The 22,462-nt window shown below is 55.8% G+C and overlaps 1 protein-coding gene across 2 annotated transcripts in view; it reads right to left on the bottom strand.

The window, feature by feature from the left end:
* The window catches only part of OLFML2B (olfactomedin like 2B), a 34,929-nt gene extending 16,864 nt beyond the window's left edge, over positions 1-18,065 (bottom strand). For both annotated transcript variants that reach the window (XM_077760057.1, XM_077760058.1), the window contains exons 1-4: positions 17,824-18,065; positions 15,266-15,529; positions 13,136-13,243; positions 1,810-1,983 (exon numbers count right to left, since the gene is read on the bottom strand). In XM_077760057.1, the coding sequence (XP_077616183.1) occupies positions 1,810-1,983; positions 13,136-13,243; positions 15,266-15,529; positions 17,824-18,000 (723 nt within the window). In that variant the 5' untranslated portion in view covers positions 18,001-18,065. The remainder of the gene's footprint in view (positions 1-1,809; positions 1,984-13,135; positions 13,244-15,265; positions 15,530-17,823) is intronic.
* Between the last annotated feature and the right edge of the window lie 4,397 nt (positions 18,066-22,462).

The following is a 22,462-nucleotide window of genomic DNA, read 5'->3' as shown; positions in this document are numbered from 1 at the left end:
AGTGTTTGCCCTCAGGAAATATGAGCCGAGTGGCTGAACATCCCACGTAATGTATCATCAAGACAACAGACGAGTTCTCAGGCTCAGCCGGCTGGGAGTCTGGGAGCCAGAGAGGGCAGGGGGTGCCGGACTCCGCCGGGCGCCAGGCTAGCGGGAGATGCCAGACGGGCCGAGACAGGGGCTGCAGGGTCCCAGGTGTGGGGAAAGGGCACCTCCATGTTCCCCTCCAGCCTACAAGTCCTCAGCTTTTCGGTTTAGAATCAAAGATTTGGGGCGCCTGGGTGGCTCGGTCGGTTAAGCGTCCACCTTCAGATCAGCTCAAGCCCCGCGTCGAGCTCTGTGCTGACAGCTCAGAGCCTGGAGCCTGCCTCGGATTCTGTGTCTCCCTCTCTCTCTGCCCCTCCCCCACTTGTGCTTTGTCTCTCTCTTTCCCAAAAATAAACATTAAAAAAGTTTTATAAGCTCAGACTTGTTCAAGGATGACCCACGACGCTGACTAAATATATGCTCAGCAATTCGCACGTTGGGAACAACTAAAAATGAGAATATAAATAATTGCTTAAGAAATATGGTATTTCCAAAAAAATCATCAAAGTAGTCATCATGGGCAAAGCCAGAAAATTCTTGGCCTTCCTTATACTCATTGTCTGCTTTGGAACTGGTTTTACTTTCAGCCACATCTCCGGCAGGGTGCAAGCACCATTCGGTCTTCGGGGTTTCTGCCCCCCACGGTCCTAATCGGCCCGCTGCCCTGCCTTCCGAGTACACGGGCCTGTGACTCCCCTGGCCCACAGTGGCGGCCCGCCTGGCGTCTCTTTCACAGGTTTCCGGCGTCCCGAGCACCGGCAGACGTCCCCCCTTGGCCAGTTCCTAGTGGCCCAGACCACGGGGTCCTACGTGGGAATGCCCGGCCCTTCTCCACGTCGCAGGGGAGAGCAGCTCGGGGCTCTGAGCGTCCGAGCCCCTGCCCCCTCCCTCACACCCGGCCCGCCGCCCGGGCCCTGGGGACACCACAGGGGCACCCCTGGAATGCAGGCTCTGCCGTCCGCCCTGGCTGCCAGGGACCCTCTTACCAGAACTGCTCATTCATTGCATCCCACGCCCTTCAAATCCTGCCACTGAAATGTACCCGTTTCCTCTTCCGCTCTCCTGGGGTGGCTCCCAAACGGATACTGCTTCTTGGGCCTCCACCTCGGGGACCGCCAGCACGTGAAGTGGTAACACACGCAGCCACGGGACGGCGCGGGGCCACGTGCAGCACAAGTTACTAGCTCAAGCTGAAAGAAACCAGCACCGAGGGGGGGCATTTTTTTAAAAAATGGGGGCCTTTTTAAGCAAGCAGGTCCTCTGGCGTCACTGCAGACAGTGTGAGACGGCCCTGCGTTCCGTGCCTCGGTGACTTCGCGCCGGGATGTGACTAGGTGGGAGCAGACAGGGGCCCGAGCCCCCCGCCACCACCTCCTGTTGGAGCAGGGCCTGCCTCGAGCACGCCTCGGTGTGTTCCGCACGCGTGGAGGCCGCACAGCGGAGGGAACCACCTGCATAGCCCTCCTTCCTTAGTGCCAGGGAGGCTCCCTGAGGCTGACGGGGTACAATGAAAAGAGCAGGGTTGGGGATTCAAGAGTCCTGGGGCTTCAACCCCTGCTCACGGGGCCCCTCTGGGCTTCACGTACCGTGGGGTCAGCCCGGCCCCGTCACACCTGCGGAGCCGCCACTGAGATAAAACGAGGCCGTGACCGTGAGAGAGTCACACCCTGCAAAGCTCTGCGCTCACGTGAGCACCTGGCGCGTGCTTCCGGGGGGCCGTACCTCGGGGTGCGTGTAGGCGGCCGCCGCGTCCCTCTGCAAGGCCGAGCGGACGTCGGGCACGCTTCCCAGGAGGCTCGTGGAGCAGTTCTTCCCCCTCTTGTTCATCTCCGTCCGGATTTCTTCCACGTCTTCCTTGATCTGCTCATTTTCCTTGGTGAGGTTTTTGGAAACTTCCTGAGAAAGGAAAAAGCTTTAAAAGAGAATCCATTATGGGGCGCCTGGGTGGATCAGTCGGTTACGCCTCCGACTTTGGCTCAGGTCGTGATCTCGAGGTTCGTGAGATCGAGCCCCATGTCGGTTCTAGGCTGACGGCTCAGAGCCTGGAGCCTAATTCAGATTCTGTGTCTCCCTCACTCTCTGCCCCTCCCCCGCTCAGTCTCTCTCTCCTTCAAAAATCCATAAATGCCGAAAACAATTAAAAAAAAAAAAAAAAAAGAAGATCCAGGAAAGTGCTCTGAGGCTGAGCGGAAGGCAGCTGGTAACCATCTTCATTCAGCTCAGAGCCAGAGACGCAGAAGCAGGCTGAGAAATCGGCCAGGAAGGGACAGGGGCTCCGGAGAGGTCCAGCCCCATGCTCAGGGCCAGATCCCAGGCAGGATTTCCGGGGCAGCGTGGCTCGGGGTGTCCCACTGCCGGAAATGCTACGCCAACCACCCGTAGCTTTCCTAATAATGACATTCCCAGGACACCTGGCCCCGTTGCTGTCATCTGCGCACAGCGCGTCCTTACCCGTGGGCCACTAACATTACAAAGAATTCCGCTCACTTGTGCCCCATCCATGTGAGCCAGCCGCTCAATGAACGAGAGAAGGGTTTTTAAAGCAATTTTAGAGGAGGTGGCCAAAGAGTCTACTTAATCTGCATTTCTAATGAACGCAAACCATCCCCCAGCACTTTGAAAGCATCATTTATGGGAAAACCCACAGGCTGATTTTAAACGTTCCTGTTTACCCATGAAAACACTTTCCCTAAATGACTCCCACCTGGCAAATGAACCACGTTCCCGACCTGGTTCACACGGGAAGGGCCCGAAGGTACATCTCAGTCACCACCCCTGGGGAGTACCTCCTGGACCTCCTGCGTAAGGAGCAAAGGCTCGCAACGCCCTGGGGTTCTTGCTCTGGGGGTGCCAGGGAGATGCCAACTGTAACTGCGAGAAAGGTCTGCATGGCAGGAGGAAGGCGACCAGGCACGACTGGGCGCCGCAGGTGGCAAGTGTGAGGTTCGAGGAGGTCAGAGGAGGGAGGGACTGGGCGAGAAGCAGTGCCCCAGAGGCGGTGACGCTGCACGGGATTTGAACCAGGGACGGTTATCAACAGCCTCAGAGGTGCCCTTTCTCCCCCGGTCATTCTGCGGGGGGCTTACGGCACTGAGATCCAACGCTGTCCCGCTCTGGCCTGCGTCCTCGCCTGCATGAGCATCTGAGTTTTTATTTTTAATTATTTTTTAATGTTTTTTCATATTTGAGAGACAGAGACAGGCTGTGAGCAGGGGAGGGGCAGAGAGAGAGGGAGACACAGAATCCAAAGCAGCTCCAGGCTCCGAGCTGTCAGCACACAGCCGGATGCGGGGCTCAAATTCACAAGCTGTGAGATCATGACCCTGAGCCCAAATCGGACGCTTAGCCGCCTGAGCCGCCCAGGCGCCCCTAAAGACTCCATTTTTAAGTCATCTCTATACCCAGCATGGGGCCTGAGCTCACAACCCCGAGATGAAGAGTCTCATGCTCTACCAACAGAGCCAGCCAGGCAACCCCAGGATTCACGCCTTCCCTACACCCAGGAGTGCGGCTGAGAGCAGGGTCCAGGCACCTCCCCCACTAACTCACAATGTCCTGAGGCCACACTGCCCAGCGGCCTCAACGGCTCGGGGTGTTACTGCTTCACTAATGCAGGCTTGGCGCTGGGCCCACCCAGGATCCTGCTCTGACGACCACCCTTCGCTGAGCGGAAGAAAGCAATGAACAAGCAAGCACAACCTAGTGACAGGCGAAAGTCAGGGCAAGGTGACGGATGTACCTCCTGACCCCTCATCGAGGCCAAGGACACCGTCTCCAAGGTGGGGGCCGAGGCCCTCGGACTCCACTCTGGGTGGACCCACGGCGGGGTCCGCAGAGCCTCACTAGTGAAACGAGGTCCCGCCTGATTCCTGAGTGCCTGGCAGGACTTAGCATTGGCCTGCGTGCTCATGGGGAGGCAGGGGGCGGCCCCCGGGCTCATCTGCTCCCTAGATCCCGGGGTCTGTAGGTCCCTGGAGGGGCTTTCTTCTCACCTACGTGTGAGGCCCTGGTACCCTTTCTGATTATAGTGAGGAAGCATTATTTGGGGCCTCCGCACAGAAGGGTTGATGCGGCACGGCCTTGAGCACCCACGGGAGCCACAGAGTTTGCACCTCACGGGAAAGGCACCGCCTGAATCGACACCCGGCCAACATCGCCCCGCGGGCCTGAGCCGGTGTCCCCCGGGACCGCACAGCAGCTCTACCTCCTCAGCCACCCACTGCCCGGCCCCCTCCCCCTCCCCAGGGGTGCTGGCCCTGCAGGCCCCCCCCAGCCCCCGGGGGGTCTTGCTGCCCTGTGGGGGCCTTCTCAGGAAGTACAGGGGAGGCCACCCACACAGGGCCCTCAGACTCTGCCCTGGCAGAAGAGTGAACCCCATGACCTCACCCCTCAGGCTCGTCTCTCTGGGACGGCAGGAGCCGTAATGCCCGCGGGCTCACCGGCACCGCTGGCGATGGGGTGAAGGGGCAGGCAGGGTGCCTACCTGGCAGGGGCCAGCACACCGCACGGCCGCCCGGTGCTATGAGGAGGAGGAGGGCGGGGAGGAGGGAGGAAGAGCCACTGGCTCGTGCTGGAGGGGCACACAGTCGGGCACTGGGCGTGGGGGGGTTGCGAGCCAGCCCACGGCGCGAAGGGGCCCAGCGTCCCGTGCTGACCACAGCCAGGTGCGCACGTACCAGAGGGAGGAGGGTGTGCAAACCCAGCGAGGGCCCGGGCAAGGGGCTGGGTGTAGGCAGAGCTGGGGGTGCAGCTGGCCAGGGCCATGGAAGGTCTGGTGTAGGGGGGAGGGACGGGGTTAGGGGCCGAGGGGAGGCTGTTCCCTGGGTACCGACCGACTGTGTCCTGACCCCATCCAGCTGTTGGACGAGTGGGGGCGTGCCTGGGGGAGACCGTGCAAGAGCGTGAGACAAAGCGCTGGGACTTGAGGGAGAGACCATCCCCCCCCACCCAGTGCCAGGGACGGGGCTACCAGGAGGGAAGGTGCTGGCTCGGGGGACCAGGTCCCTCCGCACGGCCCCTGGAAGGCGGGTCTCCTCTCCGGGAAGGACAACACCCCCCCCCCATCAGGCCCAGCGCCGAGAAAGAACGGGGGGGGGGGGGGTTGCCTGCGCCGGGCCGGGTGCGGGCTGGGACCTGGTGCGCCCGGCGGAGCTGGAGTGGGAGCCCCACGACCCCAGCGGGAGACAGGCAGGTGGGAGAGGGCGAGTGGGCTGAGGGTTGGCGGGTCAGGCAGGAGGGAGGTGACGACCCCGAGGCTGCTGTGTTGTGCAAAGACGCACCAGACGCCTGCGGGAGGACAGTGAGCTGGCCTGCGGCCGGGCCAGGCCTGGACCCAGGTGATGCAGCAGGCACATGTCCCCACGTTGGAAGGGGCCACCTGACGCCATCGCCCGACGGCTGGGAGTGCACAGGGCCCCATACAGACGGCCACAGATACGGCCTTTCCTGAGGGGGTGAAGTAAGTGTGGGGGGACTGGATCCCATTGGGGAGGGCCCAGTTCCCGGCAACTTGACTGCCCATCCCCCGCTGAGCTGTCCGGGACATGAGGACAGCCACCCCAGCCGACAGCTGTCTCCAGCCCCTGGTGAGCGAGCTGGGGGGAGGGGTGCGGGGGGAGAGCAGCTAGAAACAGCCGGTGCTCCAGCTGCCAGGACGCGGCGCGATCCCGGACCACGGCGGACGCAGCCGGGCAGGCTGGCCTAGGCGAGGGGCCACCTGCTGCCGCCTTCAGTCACCACCCCCCCAGACAGCTGCTGCGCATCTAGCCCGCGTCGGGGGTGGTCCAGGACCCGGAAACAGAAGTGGCTCTGGCCCAGGGTGCCCTCAAAAGTCCAGAGCCTGGAAGGCGGGTCAGCCCAGCAAGACAGGAGCCCCAGGCCTCTGCCAGCAACTTCGCGCCTTCAAAACAGCCCTGGGCTCGCTCAGGTGCTGGCAGCCACGAGCCGCTCCCGGGCCAGCAGAGGGAGGGCGGACGCGCACCCCTCCCGTCTGGTTAGCCGGAAAGAAAACCTTTCTTTCCACTGCGACAAATGCGATCTGAAGTACACACAAGCCTGGGAGACGGAGCACATTCGCCTGAAGCCACACTCAGATTAACTGGATTAAATGACATTAAAGCCAAAATGTATCTCAGAAACACAACCTCCAACCCTTTTTCCCGATGACAACACGGTGGTCGGACAGGGTGGGGACACTTCTGTCTGTACTTGAGTACCAGAGGCAGAGCGTCACCAGCCGCACAAGCAGACTTGCTCGGGAAGGACAGTGAATCCTGGGGGCGTCCAGAAGGGCATGGAGGGCGGGCAGAGAGGGGAGGCCTGGAAAGGGGCAGTTCCCCTGACTCAGCCAGGCCTGCACAGACGAAAAGTACATTCTCCTATCCGTTGGTGAAAAGATCGACCCCCTCGAGTCAGGCAGGCCCCTCTGATCTTGCCTTTCAGACCAGAAGCACAAAGGCCACCAAATCCTTGGGTCTGAGGAAGCAGCCGCAGCAAAGCTTCCTGGGCTGGCACGTTCTGGGGTGCCGGCCGGTTCTGAGTCTGGTAACCACATCATGGATTTTTAAACTTTTTTTAAATGTTTATTTATTTTTGAGAGACAGAGAGAGACAGAGTGTGAGTAAGGGAGGGGCAGAAAGAAAGGGAGACACAGCATCCGAAGCAGGCTCCAGGCTCTGAGCTGCCAGCACAGAGCCCGACGTGGGGCTTGAACCCACAAACTGCGAGATCATGACCTGAGCCAAAGTCAGATGCTCAACCGACGGAGCCACCCAGGTGTCCCTTTTTTTTTTTTTTTTGCATCATAGATTTTAAATTGTACTTGGACACAAAACTATCAGGGGAAGCGGCTTCAGATGACACACATGGTTCTGCGGTGACCATCTGCACTCACAGACAAGGTCAAAGCCCGGCAGACAGGTGTGAGAAAAAGGGAAGGGTCACCCTCGCCGGAAGGTGCATGGCTTCGGCGACAGAAGGCACGTTCCAGGAAGCCTGCAGGCACGCAGCTTGGTTAAGAGCCATGCAGGCACACGCGTACACAGTCCCACGCACGTCCAAGTACTTGTGCTCTGACGGGTGCCCCGCTGCCCGGTGGGGGTGGGGCACTTCTCACAAAGATTTGCAATCTCTTTAGGAATGACTGAATCCTACTGAAACCTTGATGCTAGAAGACATTATCTTAACGACCTGTCCCTCTGTCCTCTCCACTTTGATAATCAATCTGCTCGGGGCAGCAGTACTCAGTGCTGGGCGGAGGCCCCCATGACTCTGTCCCGCCGCCTTCAGAATCCACCCCCCGGGCTTGGGATCTCCCGGGCCACTCAGAGCTGGGGGTAAGAGTCTTCTCCGTGGGATCCGAACCACCGCCAGGCCTCCATGCGGTGAACAAGGTTTGCCTTTGGAAGCCACAGATTTTCCTTCTAGACTTCTGATTCCCGTCCCTGCTGGCACCCACCCCCGACTCTAATGTAACTCGCACTCCCTGGATGTCCTTCCCCTTCCTGGCCACTCCCAGGAGAGGGTCAGCCTTGCTTGGCCACAGCAAAGGCCCCTGGGCCACTGACCACTCTGGATGTTACTTCTCCTTGGACCAGTTCCCGAGGAACGTCCGTGGGGCTTCAGGCCTCCACAGGGTGGACAGAAAAGATGTTTGGGGGTGAGGTTTCTGGGTTATGGAGAAATGGCCCTGCTCTCTCCAAACTGACGAAAGCTAGAGTCTGACCGCACCAGGTGTTGGTGAGGATGGGCGTGGCACCTTCATTCCCTGCCGGAGGGAACGTAAACTTGAACTACCGCTTGGGAAAACAGCGTGGCGATGCCCCCGACCAATGGTGAGAAGCGTAACCACCGTCCCTGTAGCTTCCTTCCTGCTCACACGCCACGGAGAAGCGCCCACGCGGGTGGGCCAGGGACACAGCCGGGGACGCGCAGGGCCAGGGAAACTCCTGGGCTACCATGAGTTACAGAACTGAAAGCGCACCGGCATCCATCACCAGGAGAGCAGATCGCTACACTGGGGTACGGCCACACAGTGGTGCAGGCACACCATAGACTACTGCACGGCAATAAAAGCAAATGAACTACTGGACACAGAACAACGTAGGTAACTATTAAAAACAAGGGGGTGTCTGGCCAGCTGAGTCGGTAGAGTGTGTAACTCTTGATATGTGGGTTGTGAGTTCGAGCCCCACGTGTGGCGTGGAGTTTACTTAAAAACTATTAAAAACAGGGGCGCCTGGGTGGCTTAGTCGGTTAAGCGTCCGACTTTCGCTTGGGTCATGATCTCACGGTTCGTGGGTTCGAGCCCTGCGTCGGGCTCTGTGCTGACTGCCAGCTCAGAGCCTGGAGCCTGTTTCAGAGTCTGTGGCTCCCTCTCTCTCTGACCCTCCCCTGCTCATGCTGTCTCTCTCTCTCTCTCCTAGAAATAAATAAAACATTAAAAAAAAAAAAACTATTAAAAACAAAATTGAGGGATGCCTGGCTGGCTTGGTCGCTTAGGTGCCTGACTTTGGATCAGGTCATGATCTCATTGCTTGTCACTTGGAGCTCGGTGTCAGGCTCTCTGCTGTCAGCGTAGAACCTGCTTCAGATCCTCTGTCCCCCACCTCGCTCAGTGCCCCTCCCCCGCTCACATTCTCCCTTTCTCTCTCAAAAACATTAAAAAAATAAGAAAAAGAAACGTTAAAAAAATAATAAAATCTTAAAAAAACACACAAATGAGTGAAAGAAACCCAACACACACACACTGACACACACCATCCTGTAGGACTCTTAATTGAGTTGGAAAACAGACATAACTAGTATATTTAGAGATGCATCCTTAGGTAATGAAAATGTTTTTTAAAAAAAATAAGCAAGGAAGATGACTGATGTAAAAGTCAGGACAGAGGTTCTCTGGGGGGGGCGGTGAGGAGAGGGCACGTGGGGGCGCTGAGCTTTCCTAAGCCAGGTGGCCGTTACATGGGCATTTACTTTGTAATATCTTTTAAAGTTTACTTATTTTGACAGAGAGACAGAGAGACAGAATGGAAGCTGAGGAGGGGCAGAGAGAGAAAGAGAGAGGATCCCAAGCAGGTTCCACAGTGCGGGGCTCAAACTCACAAACGGTGAGATCATGACCTGAGCTGAAATCAAGTCGGACACTTAACTGACTGAGCGCCCCAGGCGCCCCTGCTTTGTAATAATTTAAGCTGCACTTTCACGGTTATGTACTTTTCTACACATGTGTTGTTTTTCACCATTTAGAACAAAAGCTTAATGAAAATTGCTCCCCGAAGCAGAGTTCTCAGAGTTGATTTTGAGACCCTAACAGTTTATGGGGCACCTGGGTGGCTCAGTCGGTTAAGCGTCTGACTTGAGCTTAGGTCATGATCTCATGGTCTGTAGGTTCGAGCCCTGCATTGGGTTCTGTGCTGACAGCTCAGAGCCTGGAGCCTGCTTCAGATTCTGTGTCTCCCTCTCTTTCTGCCCCTCCCCCATTCATGCTCTGTTTCTGTCTCAGTTATAAACATCAAAAAAAATTTTTAAACTGCATTATTTAAAAAAGAGAGAGAGAGACTCTAACAGTTTAGATTCTATTTCTCTCTCCTTCCTCAGTCATCTGCAAATGCAGTTTCCATTTCCGTGCCTTCCTACACACGTGTGCCCACCCCTACCGCCAAGCTCTGATCCTCCTCTGGGCCACAGGCCCTTCCAATCTGACCCCTCCGTCTGGTCTGACCTCCAGAGCACTCCCCTTGGGATTCCAGAATATCCACAGACCAAGAGCAGAACTGCTCCTCCGTTCCGCCTGCAGAGCCCGGCTGCAGGAGTGTTTTTTCCATTTACCCAACACCGTGCCTCTTTGCTGCGTGCAGACAGACAGACAGACAGAAAGAAGCAGCCAGCACGGGCCAGGAGACCAGAGGCTGGGTGTCACTCCGGGAGACCGGGGCCCGGGCCCATCTGTGACAAGTGCCATGCCGCGGCACCCTGGAGCCTTGGGCTGCTGCTGTGGGGAACCTCTGATGCCTGCTAATCCTATTTAACAGGATTTCTGGGATACAGCCACAGTTCTGCCTAGAAATTCCCTTGGAAGAGCTATTGTTTTAAGCTCGGGTTAGGAAAAAGTGATGCTTCCTGGGCAGATAGCAATGACTCAAAGCCACTTACAGGGCTGATTAGAAAGAGCCCTGGCCCAGGGGCCAGAAGCCCTGAGCTCCCGCCTGCATTTCCCTGCCCTTTCCACAGGCCCCATGTCCTGCCCAGCTCATAGGAATAAATGTATGGAATGTATACAGGGTGGTTTAAAAACCATAATTGCTATATAAATAGAGGAGATTATTAATATAAAGAGCCAGTTTTTGCTACTAAAAGTACCATGGGTTTTAAAAGAGATCACTGTCAAAACAAAGAAAAGAAAAAGGAAAAAAAAAAGATCACTCTCATTGATAGAACTAAGATCGATGTTGGCAAAAATCTAGTTATTGGGCGACTGCATCAAATTCCCCCACTAAATCCATTCCTCTCCTCTGCCGGCAGTAAGGGCTCAACTGCTAACGGGCTGGAAACAGACTACAGCCCTTGAACGAAGCCCTCGGAGGCTCGGCGCCTGACCCTGGCCTCACGAGCACTGTGCTCCAGCCCCCGAGCTGCCTTTCCCAGGCTCTTCTGAAGACAGAATGAAACCCAGGTGAAGGCGGAAGTGGCTGTCTGCCCTGTTCCTATTTAAAAAAAAAAAAAAAAGCAACCCTTTTTTAGGAGGGGCATTGCACATTTGGATGGTGCTGAATGCCAAGGGGAAAAAAAGAACTTTCCCATTTCCAAGGACGACCCGGGTCCTGGTTTAACTCCTTCTGAACCCATTTGAAAGAATCAGAAAGTCGTTTTCAGAGAGAGAAAGGATCCCAAGCCCCCATGAGGCCCGTCGGTAGGAGGGGGGTGGTTGTCTCCCCACTCCAGCCGCCCACGCTGGGGACAGAGAGAGTGAACATCAGGCCTACTTCTCCCGGGAAGCGTCCTCAGCGACAGTGGGCTGATGTGGTCCCGCTGACCACCTCGAACTGTCTGTGAAGGTCACGTTCCAGGGCCCCGGCCCTTCTCATCAGGCCTGGTAACTGAGGGGCTGGGGACCCACCAGCCCTCCGAGAGCCGGCAGCCATTGTCAGAAGACGCCCATCACTGCGTGGGGTGAGTCAAGCCTAAAGACAGGGGGACAAGGAAGTGTTCGCTTTCCGGGAACACCGTCTGGAGCGAAAGGAAGGGTCCAAAAGCAATATTGGCGAGGGTGACACTTCATCACCCGCGTCCCAGCGACCCCGACAGAGCAGCAGGCAGACACTGCCCCCACTCACTCCTTGGCCATACCCTGAGCGCCTTGTTTTATCTAACCATTTCAAAGTGTTTCCAGAATGATCAGCTCACTTTTTATGCCCTCAGCAACCATACACGGTATGTGGGGCAGCTTTCCCACTTTACAAGAAGGTGAGATACAGCTGCTTGGGGGCAGAGAACAGAGAAGGGTCCACTCCGGCCACATTCCAGCCCAGGGAGCGCTCTTTCTGCCAAACGGAAGAGCCTTCCCTCTCTCACATCCTAAGGCTACTAATTAGCCATCACAGAACCCCAGCTCCATCATGACCCCCCCCCCCCCCCCCGCCAAAGCCCACTTTTTCATGAGGACAACGGGTCCAATTAATCATTCCATTATTAAACTTGCCATTTACGGCAACATTCTAAAGATTAAATAGACCTAATTTTTTGAGTCACTGTTTCATGTATCAGTTCAAGACCTGGGTGCCGGTCAACAGCACATCCGTAAGCTCCTGACCAAGAAGGCTGAGTGGCAAACATCCCTTTCTGGCGGTGAAATGACTTATCTATGTGTTAAAGCATCATAGCAACGGAACAGTGTCAAGGTTATGACGGTGGGGAAGGATGTCTATTATCTCACACCCCCACCCCCCACAACACCCCCTGAAAAGCACGGTGCCAGGCACACACCTCCCTGGAGCCTGGTCATAACCATGTGATGTGTGTGATAATTACACCATCAGTCTGTTCTTCCAGGGGGTGAGGACCCGGACCGTTTTCCGGCAGGGAACAGTATGTATCGGTAATCATTTCCACGTCTTCTTTCTTGAACGTGAACCTGAAATGGGTCACCACACAAACGCGTACACATGTATAGAGACAGAGAGCAGGACAGTTCAAACCAAACCAGAAGAAGAAATGAACAACCATACACCCAGAAGGGAGACGCCGCCATCTTAAAACTGGAAGTGAGATGCTAACTGTACTTTCACTTTTCATGTAGCTCTGAGTTCCCTGGAAGCCAAGGTAAAAACAGAAATACATTGGGGACACCGCGGGGCTCAGTGGGTTAAGCATCTGGCTCTTGATTTGCGCTCAGGTCATGAGCTCATGAACTCATGGTTTGTGAGTTCAAGCCCCGTGTGGGGCTCTGTGCTCACGGCTCAGGGGCCTCCTTGGGATTCTCTCTCTCTCTGTCCCTCTCTCTCTGCCCCTCCCCCTCTTGAGCACGTGCAGGCACACATACACAGTTTCTCTCTCAAAATAAATAAACTTTAAAAAAATAGAAATACCTCAGTTATGTGGGTCTTGTGTACAAAAAAAGGAGATATTTACATTTTTTAAAAATACTTTTTATTTACTTCTAGGGGAGAGAGAGAGAGAGAGAAAGAGAGAGACAGCGTGAGCAGGGGAGGGTCAGAGAGAGAGGGAGTCACAGACTGAAACAGGCTCCAGGCTCTGAGCCGGCAGTCAGCACAGAGCCCGACACGGGGCTCGAACCCACGAACCGCGAGATCATGACCTAAGCGAAAGTCGGACGCTTAACCGACTAAGCCACCCAGGCGCCCCAGGAGATATTTACATTTATATTTCATTGATTCTCTGTCAGCCCCCATTCGGCTGTTTTCTTCCCAAAGCACAGGATGGGTGAAGTCTAGTCAGGACACGTGCTTTCAGAAAAAACAGACTGTGGGAAGCTGGACACACTTTCGGGCCGGACCAGGAGAAAGATACGGAGCCCCAGGCTCTTCCTTACCTCTTCCAGTTTGTCCACCCGTCCAATCAGTTTGGTAGTGACGGAGTGTAGCTTCAGCAGGTCCAGGCCGTAGAAAGCTCCTTCCAGCATGTCCACAATGGTAGAGAGCTGCGGGACAGGAGCGGCGCGTTAGTCGAGGGCTGGGGTGTGACACGCCCAGGAGGAGACGGCTCCCGTCAGACCCCAGTGCTGGAGGCTCGACAGGGCGGCCACTGGTCAGCCGCGCGGAGAGGGGGCCCTTGGAAACCAGTGCTCGCAGAGGGGGGCGCATAAACACGACGGCGGAAGTGCCACGCCTCCTGGAATGCTCAGATAAGAAAATGGCAGAGTCCTAGAAAAACAAGTGAAACTGAAGTCCACACGTCTTCACCCAATCGCTTGTACCCCGTTTCTTCTGCTAGCGGTATGTGTGCCTGTCTTTCCTATTAGGCTGTCAGCTCCTTGCAAGTGGTGCCCCATCTGTGTTTCCCCAAGATCTCTCGCACAGCACCTGGCCCGCAAGGGGTGATCTATAAGTACTCAACAAAGCGGCTCATAAACTTTGATGCCTTCGATGCTTCTGAAACACCCAACTTCACTGTGCACCCTGGAGGATACTAACGGTTTTCCCTTAGCACTAAAAGCTAAACTAACTATGGGGTAAAAGAGACCCCAGGACCCCTGTCTGAGATGGCATGCCGTCTTAGGGCACGGGCCTTCTCAGTGCTTTGAATGCTGTTCTTCCCGCCAGCACTCTGGGAAGACGGTGGCTGAGGCTCCGGGGGTATCCAGGTCACCCAGAGCGCAGGCAAAGGGGCAGGCGAGAGACGCTTACACCGAGCCTCCCTGCCGAGGACCAGCCCCTGAAAGGTCTGCTGGACACGCCTGGGCCGTCTCTGCTCCCCACCCGTCTCCCAGCCTTGCTGGTAGGTGACGAATTCCACGGAAGAGACACCCATGTTCAGAAGCCCCCCCCCCTTCCTCCCCACCAGAGGAAAGCAGCCAAATCGTGGGCGAGAGCCACAGAAAGACGGGTTGTTGGCATGCGCCGTGACGATTTTCTCATCAGCTCCCAATAGAGAATTCTGCCTGCTGTTGTTCCAGAAGCCCCCGATGTCCAGTCCTGCAGCCGGGTGGTTCAGAAAGCCGTGCGATGGTGGGGTCGCAGCTCCGAGACACGTCGGACCCCAGGAAAAGGTGCTAGAGCCTCGCGCAGCTACCCACCACCGCGCAGGGCATCAACGAGCGCCCGCTACCGGGTGCGTGCCAGGTGCCGGGCACGGCGGCAGCTCTTCACGCTGGCCCTTCACCAACAGGACGAGTGCCTACGGACCCTGGCTGCGCATCAGGCACTGTGCTGAGTCCTCGGCACGGCCACCCATCGGTTCCCCAAACACCGCCCGAGGGGGACGCGGTTATCCCCACTGGCTACTCAAGAAGACTAAGGTCAGCCAAGGTAGGTAGGCACCTCGGGTAGGATTTCACAGCAAAGAAAGGTGGAGCCATGGTTCGAACCCGAGTCTGTCTGACTGCAAAACCAGGCCTGTGCCACTACTCCCCCCCCACCTCTGCTGCACACCGTCCCCCTGCAAGTGAAGCGGGGAGAGCAGAGATCAGAGGAAGCCCTTAGGCAACCCAGGCGGCAGCCTCAGGCAGGCCCGAGCTCCCCCACCCCGTGGGCCAGGACCACAGTCTGATGCCCACCTACATGGGCCCCGGGCCCCAGGCCCCTCCGACCCTGGGTCACCCCGGCCCCTGGGCTGAGGACCCACAGGCTCGCTCCTCTGTGTCCCTCGCCTCCTTAGGGCGCGTGCTGGGCCCACAGCACATCGTGGCAACAGCTCTCCGGGAGAAGAACAGAGTTCTTCCGGCCCCTGGGCCTGGCAGCGGCTCCCCGGCCCAGCCTCCTGGGCTCTGCAGGGAGAGGCAGGTGCACTCCGGTCCCCGCGTCTCCCCTAGACATCGGGACTGCAAACGACGGCTCTGTCAGATCATCAGCCTTGGACACATGCAGCACTCAGGATGCCAGGGCCCGACCTTCACAGGCTAAGACAGGTCTCTAAGGCCTCCCCACCCCGCAGCAGCTTCTGCCGGAGCCCTGGGTCCCGAGGCGGCCTCCTGCCCGTGGCCTCGCCCCACACCGGGTCCTACCTTCAAGTCCCGGCTGTCCGCCGCCCGCAGCTTCTGGAGCCGGAAGTCTCCCTCACAGGGGTTGAGGGCCGACGGGGGTGCGACACAGGCACATTTGCAGGACGAGCCCGTCGTGATGGTCTCCACGGTGTAGAAGTCTTCCTTCCTGGAGGTCCCCTCGTTGACCCTCTGGCAGGCGTCTCGGCCCAGCGGTCTCACCACGCACTTGCACTGACAGTCCGAGCCCTCAGACACGGCCTTGACCTTGTCATAGTCTCCCAGCAGCTAGAGGCAGAGAGAAAGCAAGAGAGCGCTGGGTGTGCAAACACAGGCTCCCAGCAGCCCGGCCCCCAGGGTGGCTCTCCCTACACCCGGTCGAACGTCCCACGCTGGCCCGAGACCTCAGACAGCTCTGAACTGTGGAGAGAAGTGGTCGTCGGAACACCATCTGCTGACTCTGAAATTTCCTTGAAGGCGCTGGGAGTCCAGCTCTCTTCATTCGTCTGGGAAAGCTGTGCGCTTCTCAGGGGGCCTTCGCCTTTCATCGTTTCAAGGAAAAAACCCAAATGAGCCCCATCATTCATTCTTCCAACAGCCCTTGCCTTAGCGAGCATCCAGGTTGAGATTTTAAAAAAAAGGGAGAAAGGGGGGGCCGAAGGGAGGATCGGAAAGCTGATATTCCAACCTGAAGGCTACTGGCTTCGATCCTTGTTCAGTCAGTGAGCACGTACTGAGTGCCCATCCGGGGGTCCGGCATGTGGGCTGACGGGCCAGAGAGCCCATCACAGGCGCTCTCCGTGCAGGAGACACACAGAGCACAGTCATGCCAGGTAAAGGGTGGTAAGTGCCCTGACATGGGGNGGGTCTCGACCTGGCAAGAGCAGCTCCGGCGTATAATCAGAGGAGACTTCCTGGAGGAAGCGGTATTGGATCCGGCCCTCGAAGGACGGCTTCGATTTGGAAAAAGAGAGGCTGAGTAAACCTTACTCAGAGATTCATTTGGCTCCTAGAACGGCTTCTGAACCCAAACCTTAGGCCAAAGCCAGGAGAGCAAATGGGCAGAGCCTGCTGTTTCTACAATGCCAAACATTTCCTCCTGCGCAGCGGCCCCTGACAGCCTCTGGGGCTGGAAAACACACTGTCTAGAGCCACCAATCCTTGGGCACTTGCTGGCCGTGGGGGGGGGGGAGCCTCCTTCCTCCCCTGCTCCTCGGCAGACCCTGCGTCCCCAAAGCCACCGAGCTCTCTCTTTCTAGGCACGGAGAAGGGCTCCCTTCACTTGACTAATGAAGCTCGGCAGGCAGGCACCGACCTAGCTGCAGTGGAAATGTTCCCGGGATGCTGTCGGGGGTGGGAGAGGGTGGGGAGAAGGCTCGTAATGTTTTTCTTGCAAAGCTTGGGTTTCTTCTAGCACTAATATTTGCTTTAGAGCTGTTGTCAAATACAGAAGGGCCCCGCGGACGAGGCAGCGGCCGCGCAGGGTGGCTGAGGCGGCCGGTCCGCAGGGGCTGACAGTAAATCGTGGCTGAAACTCGGCCGAGGCTCCCCCCCAGAGCCCTGGGTGGACCCCTTCCTTCCCGAGAGTCCGGCTGCAGGGCCACTTGTGCCCAGTCCTCCAGGGCCCCGACACGAAGGACTTTAATGGGCTTTCGGTTCAGGGGACAGTGCAAGGTGGCTCTAGGACAGACAGCAGCATAACTTCCCGAGGAAGGGGAGCTGACCGCTCTTCCTCCGGGAAGGAGACAGGGCGCAGTGCAGAGGCTTTGAGGGATGCAGTCAAGGCATCCTCCCTCCGCCGTCCCTCATCTTTAGGATGATGGCAACAGCCACCGCACGTCGCAGTGCTGGCTCTCTCCGGAGAGCACGAACGGAACGCTCCAGAGACCCGTCCCTTCCAGTCGCCTGGGCTGCAGACTGTGAGAGGACCCGGCTCTACCCACCTGGACTACAGAAGGGACACCTGGATGTGTGACCATCCAGTCAGATAGAACAAGCCAAGTATTTGGTAAAGGGGCACTTGAGGAAGCCGGTCTCCATCAGCTGTCACTCACCACCCCCCCCACCCCCGCGGACCGCCGGCCAGAAGTGAGTGGGTCTGCATTTCCAGCCTGCGACCCNCGTCTTGTCGGCCGCCCCTCTGTGCGGGGCCACCTGCCACGCGCCGCACCTGGGGCCGCTGCTCTGTCTTCACCCGCTTCTCCCTGGGGTGTGTCTCACCCCCGCCGGCGTGTCAAGGGCCTGGGGCAGCCTCCCGCCCAGCGTGCCCGCCTGTTGTCACGTTCCAATTCCCACGAACAGCCACACAGGCACGACACGACCACACTTGCGCAACCTTCGAGCTATAAAGGTCTGGAGTATTACTTGCTAAATCCCTCTTTTCAGATCGCTGCGTGGAGTCGTCCCCTCCTCTCCTTTCCCCCCGATTCCGTAACCTTGAAGTTACCCCCGCGGACGCCGGAAGGACCCCGTCCCTTCCCCGAGGAGGGCACCGCGCACGCCCCTCCCGCGCGTTAACGGGGCGCAGGGGTCCCCCCAGCGCCCGGGCCCGGGGTGGGGGGTGGCCAGGGCCCGCCGCCTACCTGCGACAGAACGTTCTCCTGGTTGTCCGCCTCGTTCTGCAGGGTCGCGTCCTCCGTGGGCGCCACCGTCGGCGCGTCCGGGGTCCCGCCCGTGCCGGCGGTGGTCGCGCTGGCCCCCCACCGGGCCCTGGCCACAACCAAAGCGCCGCAGACGAGCAGCAGCAGGGGCTTGGCCATGAGGGACGCGGGCAGAGGGGCTGCGCCCGTGGGAGAGCGGCGGGCTCGGGCTGCGGGCTGGCCCTNGAGCCCCTCTGCTCCGCGCGCCCCTTTCCCTGCACCCGGGGGAGAAGGAGCCTGGCGCTCGGCGCCTCTCTTCCCGGACCGGGCTCGCGGCGCGAGCTCCGGCAGCTTTGAACTTAGCGCCACTGGTAGCCCGCCCGCGGGCCGCAGCGTCGCAGGCTGGCAATACCTCCACCCAGAGGATGGCCGCTGAACTCCCTGCCGGATCTGTGTGTCCGATTGCCAAGGCCGTGGCTGTCAGTCGCGGACACTGCGCCGGTCCCCGTGCGGGCAGCTGCTGCCCGAGAATCCAGTGATTGTCCGAGGGAACCGCCCTTACTGTCTACCTGCTTCGGGACAGGTGTCAGAGTCTCGCCACGGCATCTCCAAGACGGCGTCCACTTTCAACAGCGTGCGGTTGTGTTACAGCGTCCCCTAATTAGTGTCTCTTTTCGGGGGGTCCGGGGGGCCCAGTCCGTTGAGTGTGGGGCTTCAGCTCAGGTCATGATCTCACCGTGAGTTCGAGACCCGCATGGAGCCCCTCATCGGCTTGCTGCTGTCCGCGCAGGGCCCGTTTTGGATCCTCCGTTGCGCCCTGCCACTCACCACCACTTTGGATTCCCTGTCCCCCACTCTCTGTGTCCCTCCCCGGCTCATTCTCTCTCTCACTCAAAAATAAACATTAAAAAATTTTAGTGTCCCTTTTTGTGAACCTACTATAAAGATTAAAGATTAAATAATGTGTGAATTCAAGGAGAGGCACTCTGCCTTCCAGGACCACTGTCATCCTGAAAGTACTGAACAGAGCCAGACCCCGTCACAGAATTTTTTTTAATGTTTTATTTATTCCTAGGAGAGAGAGAGACAGCGTGAGCAGGGGAGGATCAGAGAGAGAGGGAGGGAGTCACAGACTGAAACAGGCTCCAGGCTCTGAGTTGGCAGTCAGCACAGAGCCCGACACGGGGCTCGAACCCACGAACCGCAAGATCATGACCTAAGCGAAAGTCGGACGCTTAACCGACTAAGCCACCCAGGCGCCCTGAACCAGACCCCTTCAAAGATGTGAAAGGTGTTACATGCCTCCTGGGAAATACAAACACCTTGCCTCTCGCACAAGGAATAGGATTTGCAGTAATCAAAGTAATAAACTAAGGAGACTTCAGCTCATGCAAATGATGACAGTTGACAGACGTGTAATGATTGTCTTTATTAAATGTTTTAATTAAATTAAGTTTTGTTTTTTTTTTTTAATCCCAGTTAGTGGACAGAAATCCAAGGTTCTGGGTATCTGGGCTTGTGGAAACATCTCTCTTACACAAACACACACACACACACAAAATACTCTATGTGAGCTATCAAATGTTTTCTGAAACTAGATGGTAGCAAACATCTATGAAATATAGTTTCCAAATTTAGTTAAAAGAAGTGCCGAATGGGGACGCCTGGGTGGCTTAGTCGGTTAAGCGTCCGACTTTCGCTTAGGTCATGATCTCGCGGTTCGTGGGTTCGAGCCCCGCGTCGGGCTCTGTGTTGACTGCCAGCTCAGAGCCTGGAGCCTGTTTCGGATTCTGTGCCTCCCTCTCTCTCTCTGACCCTCCGCTGCTCACGCTGTTTCTCTCTCCTAGAAATAAATAAAACAAAAAAAAAATTAAAAAAAAAAAAAAAGAAGTGCCGAATGTTGGCTAAGCACAAGACAACAAACGAGGTTACTAGATATTGAATGGGAAGATAAGAATGTCCATGTTTTCCAGAAGGAGTGGGGTGAAAGTGACGGGCTAAGCAGCATAAGTGCTCGAATTGTAAGGCAGGGTGAGAGCATTTGCCAAGGAGATTCAAGGAGGTATAGGCCACTTGTAGCTGAAAGGTCAGGGCTTCACGGAAGAGGGTCTCTGGGCATGTCTGGGTTTACGGAAAGGCTTCAACAAGGGACAAGATAAGTCATCAAGACGTAGGCAAGAAAGAGAGAGCACTGTGGGCAGAGACCCAAGCCTGAAGTGGATATTCAGACCTCAGAATTCTCCCTTCTCAGGGAAGACCTTCCGGACTCCAGCATCAGGGCAATTCCTCCCGTAGCATTCGTACCTCTGCCTCACAGAATTATGGGAATTACTTAATCATAAGTAGTTGAAGCCAGTCCTTGCTACGCTTTGCCCATTCTCTTTTGCCAGATATTCAATTCACCAATCTTTCTTGTAGCTGGGGGCAGCCACATGATTCGGTTCTGGTCAGTAGAATAAAATATACCTATGGAGTCTAGAAAAGATATTTTGCCTCCTGGTCAAAGAAACAAATTAGAGAGAGGAACTTTCTGGTGCCCCAGGAAAGCTTATTTCCTGTGTTTGATTGTAGTCATGATGCCGGGAGCTGTGGCAGCCATCTCACGACCATGAGGCCTTTCTCCTATTGAACTGAAACAGATCTCCTTTGAAAGTTTCTTTTTAAAGTTCAGTCCTGGGGTGCCTGGGTGGCTCAGTTGGTTGAGCGTCCGACTTTGGCTCATGTCATGGTCTTGCGGTTTGTGGATTCGAGCCCCGTGTTGGGCTCTGTGCCGACAACCAGCTCAGAGCCTGGAGCCTGTTTCAGATTCTGTAGCTCCCTCTCTCTCGGACCCTCCCCTGCTCACGCTCTCTCTCTCTCTCTCAGAAATAAATAAAACATTAAAAAAAATAAATAAAGTTCAGCCCTGGGGTGGCTCCATTGGATGAGCATCCGATCTTGATTTCTGCTCAGTTCATGATCCCAAGGTCAAGGGATTGAGCCCTGGGTCAGGCTGTGTTCTGAGTGTGGAGTCTGCTTGAGATTCTCTCTGTGCCTCTGCCCCTCTCTCCATCACCTCCTCTCCCCCTCTCCTTCTCTCCCTCCTCCCACTAGCTGTAAAAAAAATTTTTTTTTAATTTTTAATTAAAATGAAGCTCAGTCCCATGGTCGTACGCAGAACACATCTAAGACCTTTCCCACAAGAGAGTTTTTCTTTCACTTAAATATAGAAACTGAGTACCTTCTGAATCTCCTTCTTTTTCAAGCTAACTAACTAACCAGATAACTAACTCTCCTTGTATCTCCATTTTATTCACCTGTTTCTCAGACCACATGGTCTTTCGTACCTTCCATCATTCCAGTTATATTTTCTCTAGAGAGGTTTGAGTAGGTGTTACGGCATATTGAAACTACTTTTGCTCTTTTCCTGAGCACTGCTATCTTATTACTATAGCCCGAGATTGCTTTGCCCTTTTGGCATTATGTTGCACCAATGATTCACATTAATTTATTTTTTAAATACAGCTTTTCCTTTTCTTTTTGTTTTAACATGAATTCTATACTGGTTTCCTCCATCCTGTGCTTTCCAGCTATGTTTTTTTTTTTAATCCAAGTACAGGCCTTTATATTTTTTCCCACTGACTATTATCATGTTTTTGGCCTATCTTTTCATTCTGTTGAAATCTTGCTGTTTTTCCACTTGAGTTTTCCAAATTAAACGAGCATGGTTTCTGTCTTAATTCAAATAATTAATTTTAATAAGTCATATTCATTCGAATACAGCTAGATTCTAGAGCCCTGTCCCCATAATAGGAAAAGTATTTCCTTATTGATAGTAACTCCTCTGGTATGTGGGAGTCTGGGCACTCAGAGGTGCTTGTGCCGAGCCCCCGAGTCTTCCTCAGGTCTACAAGCGTTTCTCGGGAGACTTTGATCGCCTACCTTTCAGAAATCAAGATACACTGCCCATGGCGTTCCTTCCACCTGCCAGTCTGATAACCTGATTTGAAGATCCTGAGGTGAGCTTGGTTTGGCTTTCGAACATCCAAGCTGATGCGCTGTAAATTCCTTAGCATCCTTTGCTAAACACATGCAGATTCTACTTCACTTGATCTTCAGCAGATTAGTGTCAAATAGGTATCGCTCTCCCTGTTTAACAGATGAAAACTCTGAGGTATTAAGATAATGAGATGGGGGTGCCTGGGTGGTGCAGTTGGTTGAGTGTCCGGCTCTTGATTTCGGCTCAGGTCATGATCTTGTGGTTTGTGGGATTGAGCCCACGTCAGGCTCTGTGCTGGTAGCACAGAGCCGGCGTGGGATTCTCTCCATCTCTCGATGCCCCACCCCCCCCCTCAAAAATAAATAAATAAGCTTTAGGGGCGCTTGGGTGGCTCAGTCAGTTAACCGTCCGACTCTTGGTTTTGGCTCCGGTCATGATTTCACTGCTTCTTTGTAGATTCAAGCCCTGCATTGGGCTCTGTGCTCGCGGTGAGGAACCTGCTTGGGATTCTCTCTCTCTGTCTCTTCCCCCCTTGAACTGTCTCTGTCTCTCTCAAAAATAAATAAACTTAAAAAATAAATAAACTTTAGGGGTACCTGGGTGGCTCAGTTGGTTAAGTGTCTGTCTTCGGCTCAAGTCATGATCTTGTGGTTTGTGGGTTTG

Source organism: Crocuta crocuta, unplaced genomic scaffold (assembly GCF_008692635.1).
Source record: "Crocuta crocuta isolate KB4526 unplaced genomic scaffold, BGI_CrCroc_1.0 scaffold133, whole genome shotgun sequence".
NCBI classification, from domain to species: domain Eukaryota; kingdom Metazoa; phylum Chordata; class Mammalia; order Carnivora; family Hyaenidae; genus Crocuta; species Crocuta crocuta.
The sequence above is the reverse complement of the archived record's forward strand: the minus strand, read 5'-3'. Positions and strand labels throughout refer to the sequence as shown.